This window comes from Mandrillus leucophaeus, unplaced genomic scaffold (genome assembly GCF_000951045.1).
Source record: "Mandrillus leucophaeus isolate KB7577 unplaced genomic scaffold, Mleu.le_1.0 Scaffold638, whole genome shotgun sequence".
Classification (NCBI taxonomy): Eukaryota; Metazoa; Chordata; class Mammalia; order Primates; family Cercopithecidae; genus Mandrillus; species Mandrillus leucophaeus.
In genome coordinates, this window is record NW_012106897.1 from 836212 (window position 1) to 849292 (window position 13081).

The following is a 13081-nucleotide window of genomic DNA, read 5'->3' on the forward strand; positions in this document are numbered from 1 at the left end:
CTCATTGTTCAGTTCCCACCTATGAGTGAGAACATGCGGTGTTTGGTTTTCTGTTCTTGTGATAGTTTGCTAAGAATGATGGTTTCCAGCTGCATCAAGGTATTTTAAAATTTATCACAGATCCCATTCACACTTAAAGCCTTAATTCACCTATACTTTAGTTAAAACAGGTTATTGTCCTCTGGCCTGAAAAATCTGTCTGTTATAACACTTATAACAACGCAGCTATATCCAGGTTGCAAGTCAGTTTAAACCAACTCTAGAAACAAGTTTTATCTAGGCATGTGTCTGAGCAGCTCAAGCTTCTCCCTTACTTGTGTTAGTGAAACTTTGTCAAAATTGTTCCTTGCTGACTACTTTATCTCACAAAAAGTTGGCCAATTTCTTGCTTGCTTGCTTCTTTTCAAATCAAATTGAAGGAATGAATTAAGATTTTGGACTAAACATATAATAAATGTTGTTTAAATTTTTAAAGAATTTGGGAAAATAATCCTATTCAATGAGATTGTGTTTGTTTATACTTTATACCCCTTTTAGAAAATTGACATTATTAATTAAAATAATATCAACTTAATGTCTATGTAAATCACATAGAAATCCCCAGGTCATTTCTTGGTTATTAAATGCCATAAGAACAGTTTTTATTTTATGAAGGGTATAGTGTCAAAAACTATTTCACAGTATATTAACATTTAATCCTTGAAAAAAAAAGTCATATTCTCAATGGAAATTAGTGAAATAAGGAATCACAAGGGTGAAGTTATATATTATATAATTTTTGTTCAAAAGTAAAATATATTAAGTAACTGCACATTAGAAGTCCTGTATCTTTAAATGGTTCTTTAATGTGAGGATGCACAAAAAAAGATTCTGATCTTGTAATGTTTCTGCTTACAGACAATACAGGTAAAGCACAGTCATATAAATTATTTGTAATTATTTCAGTCATATAACTTTGCTTGGAAGCCATATGGTAGTCAGGCCTGGATTTTAATTCTCAATTCCACCTTTTACTGAAAATCCCTTAACCTGTGTTAACCTTAGTTTCTTCATCTGTATATAGCTACTATAAATAATATCACTTATCTTCATCAGGTTGAAATAAAATAATCAGTGTGAAATAACCTTTACTCTGTACAATTCTTTGTTATTTGAGCTTGCTGATATCAATGCTAAATCTAGCACAGTGATAAAAGTGATCCAGCTGAAGCAGGTTCCTGCCTCTTTTCTGCTCAACCAGGTTGATCTGGATTCCAGGCACATTGGCTGGGTAACAAGTGAACTTCCAGGAGGGGATAATCACATCATCAAAATTGAATTAAAAGGCCCAGAAAATACACTCAGAGTTCGACAAGTCAAAGTCCTCGGCTGGAAAGATGGTGAAAGCACAAAAATAGCTGGCCAAATTTCAGCCAGTGTGGCCCAGCAGAGGAACTGTGAAGCTGAGACTCTGCGAGTATTCAGACTGATTACGTCTCAAGTGAGTGCCCTTACAACATATTCTAGCACGGGATAATTGATGTAATATATTTTAAGAGTGTAACAAAATGTTTTGTGAAACTTGTTATAGAAAATTCTGGCTACAAATGTTGCCCATTTTTTCTTTTCATAGCCCTGAACACCTGAGTTTCATGCTGCATTTGTAATTAAGAAAAGTAGTAGGGTAAATTAGCAACAGTAGTATATTATAAAACCTGTGGAATCAGCTGATGAGTCCTCTGGCTATTATAGTGTTAATGCCTGTCATTAATTCCTTCTCACATGCATATCTTCATCAGGTATTTGGAAAGCTCATCTCTGGAGATGCTGAACCTACACCAGAACAAGAGGAAAAAGCACTATTGTCATCACCTGAAGGAGAAGAAAAAGTATACAATGTATTTATTTGTATTCTAAAGATATTTATTTCCCTTTTTATTCTTTTTTTCAGTGAAATAATTCATGTATTGTATATTTTGATGGATATGTAATAATAGTTTTATGCAGTTCGTATTTTTTCTTAGAAGATAAAGGAACTATCTAAAAGAAATTCATTATTCATGTATAATCTAGCTAATATTTTAAGTAACAGCAAATTTGCTCTATGCCTTGGGTTTTTGTGTTCATTTGTTAGCATTTGTAAAATTTACTTAATCATTTCTGTGCTATACCCCATCAATTATCTTCTCCCTCCTCCATTGTCCCTGTCCTTCACAGTTCAGCTCAAAAGTACTGTCTTCTTCATGAACTTTTTTATGATTTATCTTCTTCTTGAAACTTGTTTATGATTTCCCCAAACAAAAGCAGTTTTCTCTCTGCTGGAGTTCATAATAATCTGTATGTGTCTCTTCTTCATTTTTCTCTTATGTTTATCTACATGGATGCTTTACCTCTTCTACTGAACCATAGCTTCTTAAAGACCAAGTCCATGCCTAATTTGTCTTGTATCCATCATGGTATAATCACATACATGTTCAGTAGATTTTTATTAGAATAACTACTCTTTATTACTGCTCTTGAAATTTCTTCTAAAAATAAAGTTGCTTTACTTTTTTGGTCCTCACTAAAACACTATACCTAAGACTTTTGTACCTTATCCATTTCCAACAAGAGAAGTCAATTCTGACTAGTCTCAATATTCTAGTGTCTTTAAATGCTGCAAATAATCACCTTGGCAGCCCTTTGAAAGATAAATTTCAAGGATTTCCCTTGTCTCATCCTGTGTTTCCTAATACAGTAGTAGCTAAATCATTGCCCTGTTTTTGTTTGAGGTCTGAAAAAATAAGATTTCTTAAATGCTGGTAACTTCTTTCAGCATCTTTTGGAGATATCATTTGAATGACTACAAGACTGTGTAACTACCCATTAAATCAATTGAATTTTAGCAAATGTTGACTCTGTACTAAACAATTGTGAGAATGGCAAGCCCTCAAAAAGCCTGCATTCTGTTCTTGGTTATGAACCCTCTGCATTCCCCTCACCCCCCAAAAAGAAATCAACAAAGATGCTACATAGTATATAAGCAAGTTATTAAATGTGTGAAAAAATTGCAAATGACATAGGCTTTCAGAGTACCTTGAGATCATTGTGCTTTGGAGTGGTCAGAGAAGGCTTCTTAGGGGATGTTGGACTTGAGTTAGATCTGAAAGAGAATGAAGGGATTCGAATGAGATTAGTAGAGAGAATGGGAGCAAGGACTGATCGGAAAGACTCGCCTAACAGTAGGAGAGTGTACGTTGAGGAGTTAAGGCTGAATAGGAAAGGTTGTACTGTCACTTGGGTGCCCATGAAATAACATGATTTTTAAGATAATCTTTTTTTTAAGTTAGATTATTAAAGCATAATTTACATACAGAAATTCCTCATTTTAAACTGTATCATTCAATGAATTTTTACTCGTGTACACTAATGAAATCATTATCACAATCAAGTTTGTTTTGTTTTGTTTTGCTTGAGACAGGGTCTCTCTCTGTGACCCAGGATAGAGTGCAGTGGTGTGATCATGGCTCACTGCAACCTCAACCTCCCAGGCTCAATGGATCCTCCTGCCTCAGCCTCCCAAGTAGCTGAAATTACAGGTGCACGTCACCGTGCCCGTCTGATTTTAATATATTTGTAGAGATGTGGTTTTGCTGTGTTGCCCAGGCTGGTCTCAAACTCCTGGGCTCAAGCAGCCTGCCAGCGTTGGCCTCCCAAAGTGCTGAGATCACAGATATGAGCCACCATGCCCAGCCCACAACCAAGCTTTAAAACACATCACTTCCCAAATTTCTCTCATGTTCCTTTGCAGGCAATCCCCCAGCCTCACACTTAGAACCTAGCAACTACTGAACTATATTCTGTCAGTGGTGTGTTGCCTTTTCCTGCATATTATATAAATGGAACCACACAGAATATAGTCTTTTGTCTTGTTTCTTTTCACTGTAGTGTAATGCTTTTGAGATTTATCCATGTTGTAGCATGTATCCATGGTTCGTTCTTTTGGTTCCTGAGTTTTCCATTATATGAATTTGCCACAATTTGTTTACCCTTTCATTTTTTGATGGATATTTGGGTTGTTTCTGCTCTGTGGCTACTATTAGTAAAGCTGCTGTGAACACTTACATACAGATCTTTGCAGGTCTTTTACCAATTATGTGTTTTCAAATATTTTCTCCTAGTCTGTAGCTTCTCTTTCAGAGAGCAGAAGTTTTCAATTTTGATAAAGTACAGTTTTTCTGGGTTTTTTGATTCATGATTTTTGTGTGTGGTCTAGAACCCAAGGTCACACAGATATTCTCTTCTTTTCCTTTAGAAATGTTATAGTTTTGGTTATTTTGTTTAGAACTGTATACATTTTAATTTTTATGAACCCTCTGCATTCCCTATGAACCCTCTGTGCAGGAATTGAGGTTTATCTTTTGCATATAGATGTTCAATTGTTCTACTATGATTCATTAAGAAGACTATCATTTATCAATAGTGAATTTACCATAAATGCGTAGATCTGTTTCTGGACTCTATTTTGCTCCATTGATCATCAAACTGTCTTAATTACTGTAGCTTTATAAAAAGTCTTGATATCAGGTTCTAACTTTGTTCTTTATCTGAGTTATTTTGGCTACTCTAGATCTCTTGCTTTTCCATATAAAGCTTAGAATCAGCTCGTCCGTGTCTTTAAAAAAAAAAAAGGATGGAATTTTGACTGGAATTAACACCAAATTGATAATTTAGGGAGAATCGCCATGTCAATAATATTGAGTCTTCGTATCTGTGAACATGATATATATCAGGGGTTTTTTTTTACCTCTTTTTAAAGTTTCTCTCAGCAGTGTTTTGTAATTCAATGTACACATCTTGTACGTATTTTATTAAATTTATTCCTAAACATTTAACGTTTATAAAGCTATTATAAATGGTATTTTTTATTTCACTTTCCAGTTGTTCATTTCTAGTATATAAAAATAGAATTGATTTTTGTATATTAGATTTCTACCCTGTGATCTTAAATTTATTTACTAATTTCAGAAACTTTTTATAGACTCTTTGGGGTTTCCTCAGATAATCCTGTAGTCTTCAATAAATTTGGGTTTTTTCCTTTCTAAACTCTATGACTTAAATTTCTTTTCTTATATTACTGTGTTATTGCATTGATTAAGCCCTTAAACACCATGTTGAATAGAAGTAGTGAGAGCAGATAGCTCTGACTTGCTCTGGATCTTGAAAGTATAAACCATTCATTATTAAATGTGATGTGAACTATAGATTTTTGGGGGGTAAATGTTTTTAATAAGATTGAAGAATTCTTCTATTCCTGGTTTGCTGAGAATTTCTATCAGAGTGGATTTTTTTTTTAAGAGATCTGATCTTACTCTGTCACCCAGACAAGAGCACAGTGGTACCTTTATATGTTTCTCTTTCTCCATTTCTTTTATTCAGTAAGATAATCCATATATTGCTATGCATTTTAGTCAACATGTGATATTAGCTTATATACAGTTCATTTTCCTTAAATGAACAAAAAAACTAGGTGATAGTAGCTACATGACATAGTGCTTCTTTTAGAGGTAATAAAAATGCCGTAATATTGACTGATGATAGTTGCACATATCTGAATGTACTAAAAACCATTGAATTGTATGTTTTAAATAGGTGAATAGCATGGTATGTGAACTATATCTCAATAAAGATTTTTTTTAAAAGCAAAAATAAATGATGAAAGAAGTAAACAAGAGTAAGATGAAAGAACTATCTAAAAGATTCATATATAATCTAGCTAGTACTTAAGTAGCAAATTAATGCTCTATTCTAAAAATTCACTTTCTTTAATAGATAACAGGACTGTTTCAGTCATCTGTTTCTTTTTGGGTAAGCTTTAGTAGTTCTGACACTGAAGCAATTTGTCCATTTCATCTAAGTTTCTGGATTTATTGGCATAAGTTGTTCATAATATAACCTTATGTCCTTTTAATATCTGTAGAACCTGTAGTGATGTCTCTTGGTGATTTGTGTCTTCATTCTTTTCTTCTGAAATAGGTTCGCTAAAGATTCATCCATTTGATCTCTTAAGAGAACTAACTTTTTGTTTCATTGATTTTCCTCTATTTTTGCTTTTTTAAATGATTTCAGCTCACATCTTTATTTCTTAACCTGTGTTTGCCTTGTACTCGTTTGTTCATCTTTTTCTGACTCCTTAATGTCCAAGATTAGATCACAGACTCCAAGACCTTTGTTTTCTCATCTAAGTATTTAATGCTGTTATTTTCTTCTAAGCACTACGTTAGCTGCATTTCACAAATTTGGGGTATTCTGTTTTTATTTTCATTCAATTCACAATGTTTTCTTATTCCCATTTTGATTTGATTTGATTTTTTTTTTTTTTTTTTTTTATTTTTTTTTTTTTTTTTTTTTTTGAGACAGAGTCTTGCTCTGTTGCCTAGGCTGGAGTGCAGTGGTGAACTTGGCTCACTGCAAGCTCCACCTCCGGGGTTCACGCCATTCTCCTGCCCCAGCCTCCCAAGTAACTGGGAGTACAGGCGCCTGCCACCACACCCAGCTAATTTTTTGTATTTTTTTGTATTTTTTTAGTAGAGACAAGGTTTCACCACGTCAGCCAGGATGGTCTCCATCTCCTGACCTCTTGATCTGCCTGCCTCGGCCTCCCGAAGTGCTGGGATTATAGGCATGAGCCACTGCACCCGGCCCCATTTTGATTTCTTCTTTGACCCTTGGGTAATTTAGAAGTACCTTGTTTAATTCCCAAATATTTGGGAATTTTCCTGTTAGCTTTCTATATTATTAATTTCTGGTTCAGTTTCATTGTGGTCAAACTATATACTTCGTATGATTTCAGTCCTTTTAAAATTGTTAAGATTTGGATTCTGGCCTATAATATAGTCTGTTTTAGTGAATGTCCATGTGCACTTCAAAAGAATGTGAACTCCACTGTTGTTCTTTGAGGGGTTCTATAAATATCAGTTAGTTCAAGCCGATCAATAGTATTCAAGTCTTTAAGAGCCTTAATATTCAAGTCTTTAAGAGCCTTACTGGTTTTTGGTTTTTTGCTTATTTACTTGTTCTATTCAGTACTGAAAGAAGAGTTTTGAAGTATCCAACTAACTGGATTTGTTTATTTGGAATTCATTCTACCTGGTAGCTGATCTCAACATTCTGATGGACTCCAAAAAAAAGTTTTGGTTTTGTAGACGATCAGCTTTTTCCTCATTGTTAGGGCGAAAGGGACATTCTCTTGTGGCTCTCTATCCTAAGAAATGTAAAACCAAGCATCATTTTTGATTCTTAAACAAAAGAGTTTCTTCAGTTTTCTTACCTGTAAAGTAGGCACAATATTACAGTTTACCTTCTGGGGTTGTTGTGAAGATTAAATAAGATTTTGGGGGTGTGTGTGTATGTGCGCGCGCGCATGTGTGCATGTATGTGTATATATACACACATATCTGTCACTTAGAAGAATAACGTGCACTATAATAATAATAAGCCTATAAAATTTTAGTCTTTATTTTTTTCCTTATGATACATTTGTTTGATGACTGTTAAGTGTTCCAATAGCTTAATTTAAGACCACCATCATCACAGAGGTTTGTTAGAACACTTTCCTTTTAAACAAATGTTATTTTCATGGATTGTTCTTCAAGCAATTAAATGTGGGATGTGAACTAATAATGTTTATAATTTAGAAATAGGTTTAATCAAAGCAACTCAAATTGACTACATTGAAGAAATTTGTGAAAAGATAATATACTTCTCTGGATTTCTTAAGTTCTGAAATTTTAAACTTTTTATGGTCACTTTGGCCAATAGTGATTTCTTCAAACTGTATCCTTTGTCTTAGCATTATAAGCCTCAATTTAAAATAAATTTGCTTTAAAAATATACACACAAAATTATTTCTCAAGATACTTTGAAATATCAAATATACAAATTTTATTTAAAGAGACCGCTTCATTCTTTCTTTTTCTTCTTTTTCTATGTAAAGGCAACATCAGATGCTGACCTGAAAGAACATATGGTTGGAATTATATTTAGCAGGAGTAAGCTGACTAACTTACAAAAACAGGTTGGTTAAGAGCTATTTCATTGTCTTCATTAGTTTTTTTGTTTGTTTGTTTTGTGTGTGTGTGTGTGTGTGTGTGTGTGTGTGTGTGTGTGTGTGTGTTTGTTGGGTATAAAGCAGGGATGTCCGATATTTTGGCTTCCCTGGCCCACATTTGAAGAAAAATAATTGTCTTAGGCTACACATAAAATACACTAACACTAACAATAACTGATGAACCTAAAAAAAATTTTGCAAGAAAAAAACTCTCCTAATACTTTAAGAAAGTTTACAAATTTGTGTTGGGCCACATTCAAAGCCATCCTGGGCCACATGCAAGTCCCCCGGCTGCAGGTTGGATGAGCTTGGTATAAAGTATTTTGAAAAATTTATGAAGGCTTTTTTATGCTCACCCTTTTATAGGTCCTGCAGAATGTGCCTGCCGTTTTTTAGAGAGGAATGAGTATTTTGGCATACCTTCATCATTTTAAAGATTTTAATTGTGAAAACTTGCTTACCTTGCTGCTGTTTGTTTTGGGTAGATTTTTTATTTGGTGTCAAATACCCAGTTATATCAGATTTGGTTTGTATTTCCCATATTTCTTTTCCCCCATTCTTTTGTATGTTGGCTGAGCAATTAACAGTGTTAACTATACCAGTGTTAATATTTTTAAATATAACCAGGTGAGGAAATAGCACTATATTGTTCATATAATGGGGTGCTCATAACATAAAAATATCACTTCAAAAGTCAAATAAAGTATAGATTTTAAATTAACCTATTATTCTAACTTTTTTGAGATGGCGTCTCACTCTGTCGCCTAGGCTGGAGTGCAGTGGAGTGATCTCGGCTCACTGTAAGCTCTACCTCCTGGGTTCACACCATTCTCCTGCCTCAGCCTCCCAGGTAGCTGGGACTACAGATGCCCACCACAACGCCCGGCTAATTTTTTTGTATTTTTGATAGAGACGGGGTTTCACCGTGTTAGGATGGTCTCAATCTGCTGACCTCATGATCCGTCCACCTTGGCCTCCCAAAGTGCTGGGATTACAGGCGTGAGCCACGGCGCCCGGCCCTATTCTAACTTTCTACACTATTATTCTTTTCAATAAATTACAACATGAATTTATTTTTGCTTTATCTTTCTAGCAGTGTTTCATTTAATCTTAGATGCTTTCAGTTGTAAAATGTCATGTATAATTTCAGTATTGTGAATCTTACCAGCTATAAAGTACCTTATGAACATAATGGTAAACCATGAGAAAAAGTGTCTTCGGTGATAAAATTGATGATTGGTTTCTGATGTGCTAAACTGCAAGCATAGGCATTAATAACTTGCATATAATTAGTTTACACATAGTAGTTGATTTAAATATTTCCATTTTTATTGTGGCTCCCCTAGCTTTACCTGTTTTTCAGATGAGTTAAGAGAATGACATATGATGGAGAATTAACTGGGAGAATAGTATTAAAATTGGGTGTCAATTTACATTCTTGTCTTATTCTTTTGTTTGCTTGTTTTGCTAGGAGTAGTAAATCAAACTTATATTTTTACATGTTCTATGCTAACTTTAAATAGGTGTGTGCTCATATTGTCCAAGCTATTCGCATGGAAGCTACCAGAGTCCGTGAAGAATGGGAACATGCTATATCAAGCAAAGAAAATGCCAATTCTCAGCCAAATGATGAAGATGCCTCCTCTGATGCCTACTGCTTTGAGCTGCTCTCTATGGTTTTAGCACTGAGTGGCTCTAACGTTGGCCGGCAGTATCTGGCTCAGCAGCTAACTCTGCTTCAGGATCTCTTCTCGCTGCTTCACACAGCCTCTCCTAGAGTCCAGAGACAGGTGACTGATCACACCACAGCCTTGCCATTGCTTGTGTTACTTGACCATTGTTAAAAGTTGCAATGCAAAGATAATTATCTAAGGATCCTAAATATAGATTTTTACTTTGTAGTTTATTTTGTTTGGGGCCTGTATTTTACTCCTTTTTTTTTTTTTTTAACTGTTTATTATGAGAGTATAGAATACTAAAATATGTTCCATTTTTAATGTGTTGTGATAAAAGAGTATTCTGGCTACTGATTACCATATTACCATGAAATATATAATGTCATTTAGCCCGGACCAGAAAGAAAAGGTATTTTTTTTTCTTGCTGCCTTGGGTTAGTAATTACCACTACTATTACCATTTGAATATTATGTATATCATATTTCCTTCCTTCGCAAAATGTAAAATAGTGTTCAAATCATATTTCTTTTCTTAAAGATTTTGAAGTTACAGAATGGTAGTTAGGTACATTAAAAAATGAAGCCTGGGACAGTGTGCAGTGACTTATGCCTGTAATCCCAGCACTTAGGGAGGCAAAGCTGAGAGGATCCCTTGAGCCTGGGAGTTCAAGGCTTCAGTGAGCTGTGGTCGCTCCACTGCACTCCAACCTGGGCAACAAAGCAAGACCCTGTCTTAAAAAAAAATGAAAAAGAAAAGAAAACCTTAAAATACCAGTCTTTACATGGAATTCTCTCATTTTATTTTTCTTACCAGGTAACCTCTTTACTAAGAAGAGTTTTGCCTGAAGTAACCCCTAATCGTCTGGCCAGCATCATAGGAGTGAAATCCCTCCCCCCAGCAGATATCAGTGATATCATTCACTCAACAGAGAAAGGAGACTGGAATAAGCTGGGTATCTTGGACATGTTTCTAGGATGCATTGCCAAAGCACTCACTGTACAGCTAAAAGCCAAAGGAACCACCATCACAGGAACAGCTGGTACCACTGTGGGCAAAGGAGTTACCACAGTTACTCTTCCAATGATTTTCAATTCCAGGTTAGTTATTGCCTCTATTTTAGTACCAAAACAGAATAGAGTGAGCTACTGTTCAGAAATTTAAGACATAATTTCAAATTTTACCTTGTTAGGTTACTCACGAAATAAAATCCATAAACAACTGGCTCATATATAAAAAGAATGTCATGTATATAATAAAAGTATCAATTGCAATTAGTGGGGATTAGAAAGTAAGCTGAATATGTGATGTCAGAATATTTGGATATCCATGTTAAAAAAATTCTAGATACCCACCTCTCATCATACACAAAATTAAACTTCAGTTTTAGGTAATTTTTTTTTTTTTTGCCACAATAAAAAGAAATAAACGTGGAGGAATAAAGTAAAGTTCAGGTCAATTAAAGCTTTATGTACATTTCTTTTTAAAACTGTACTAGGACAAATTATAGAAAAATATTTTTGTAATCTTCAATTTGGTAAGATCTTCTTAAACAAAACACAGAACCCAAAGTCATATAGGAAGAAATTTATAGATTTGACTATATAAAAATGAAAATTACTTGGTAAGTGATAATAATTAGATGTTTTAAAATATAAGCAACTCACTTAGAAAAATATTTAAACCTATGTAATAGACAATGACTTATTAGCATAATATAGGAGAATGACTACAAATCAATTTTAAAAAGGCAAACAACTGATAAGAATAATAAATGACAAAAACAGTCAGTTCACAGAAAAAAACTTATAAATGCCAGTAAACAAATGAGAATACCTCACTACTAATCAGATAAATGTAGATTAAAATAATTGCAAAGTGTCTTTGATGCTTTGGTAACATTATGAGGAAATAGGCATTTTCATCTCATATAAATTGCTGCAGCCCTTTTGGATATCTGTTTAATAATATCTATATTTTAAACATGCTTATCTTTTGACCTACCAATTCTACTTCTAAAACTTTCATACATTTGCACCAAGATATATATACAAGGATGTTCTGTAATTGTGTGTAACGGTAGAGAATTAGAGACATCTGGAACAGTGCTGCTTGTGGAGTCAATCCATGACAATATGCAGACAACATCAGAATGTTAATCATTGTATCACTTCTTCCTGTAGTCTTGCTAGGAAAAAAGTCAGCTGAACTAAATAGTAGTGTGCTTAGTGATATAGTGAATTTATGTTCTGGCACAAGCTTCACATTATCTGCATATGCACTAGAAATAAGTTGTGTGTGGTTCCTGGACTGTACTTCTAAAAGCTGCACACAGAAATAATGTGCAAACAGAGAAATACTTGGAAACTCCAATTGCTTTAACTGCTGTCTTGGGATTTGGGGTAATGGTTTGATGAATTTTCTTTTTAAATGTCTTAATTGATTGTCACTTAAAAATCTAAAATGCTGCATTCTGAAATAACATTTTTATCTTTTTCATTTGTAAGTGCTACTGATAATTTATTGGCTTTGTAAATGCTAATTTTTCTTGTAGTTATCTCCGACGAGGTGAAAGTCATTGGTGGATGAAGGGCTCAACCCCTACCCAGATCTCAGAGATCATCATTAAACTTATCAAGGATATGGCAGCAGTAAGTTCCCATTCTTCTGACTGTTTTGGCAGGGAAGTGCAGCAGGAATCTGACAAAACAGCTTACTCTGCTGAACTGATAGGAGTTGTAGATTAGTGTAACTTTACTTAAAGACTATTTTTAGTATGTTAATTATCATGCTGTTTGTCTTTTCAGTGAGTGATAAATTTGTCATTTATGTAAACCATGTTCATTTCCAATTTTCCAGTTAATTTGTGTGAGAATTGTTACGTGACTTTAAAATCCAGTAAAATAAAATATGCCCTTTCAGACCCTAAGAAAGAACTTGATTCCAAAAACCTAAAGGAAAAAAGGGAGAAGAGAGCTCTCGGAAGTGGAAGTTTCTCATTCTCCTCAGTCCTCATGGTTTTTAAACTCTTTATTCTTCTTTATTAATGTCCTATGCCCTCTGTCTTAAGATGGTGGCTTCCAAAAGAGATCTGGGAGTGTGGAGGTCAGGGAGTTACTTTACAGCATGCCTGGCTCTGATGAGTTGCTCCTTGACATTTGCCACACATTCTATTGTATTTCTAGGAGACCAGCCTGAGAAGGACAAGATAGTGTGGAATGTAGAGTCAGAGGGAATAGAAGGCAGCTTGGAGACGGAGGAGGAATTGAACCGCCCCTTAAATCATGTGGATATAAGAAGTGGGAGGATTTTCTGGGGGAAAAATGAAATTCTATCACT

General features: G+C 34.5%; 1 protein-coding gene across 1 annotated transcript in view; it reads left to right on the forward strand.

Annotated features, from left to right (window-relative positions):
- MYCBP2 (MYC binding protein 2, E3 ubiquitin protein ligase) overlaps positions 1–13081 on the forward strand; it is a 271487-nt gene that overhangs the window by 237303 nt on the left and 21103 nt on the right. The window contains exons 68-73 of the mRNA XM_012000660.1: positions 1183–1480; positions 1779–1868; positions 7955–8035; positions 9592–9858; positions 10559–10842; positions 12297–12393. Coding sequence (XP_011856050.1) covers positions 1183–1480; positions 1779–1868; positions 7955–8035; positions 9592–9858; positions 10559–10842; positions 12297–12393 — 1117 coding nt within the window. The remainder of the gene's footprint in view (positions 1–1182; positions 1481–1778; positions 1869–7954; positions 8036–9591; positions 9859–10558; positions 10843–12296; positions 12394–13081) is intronic.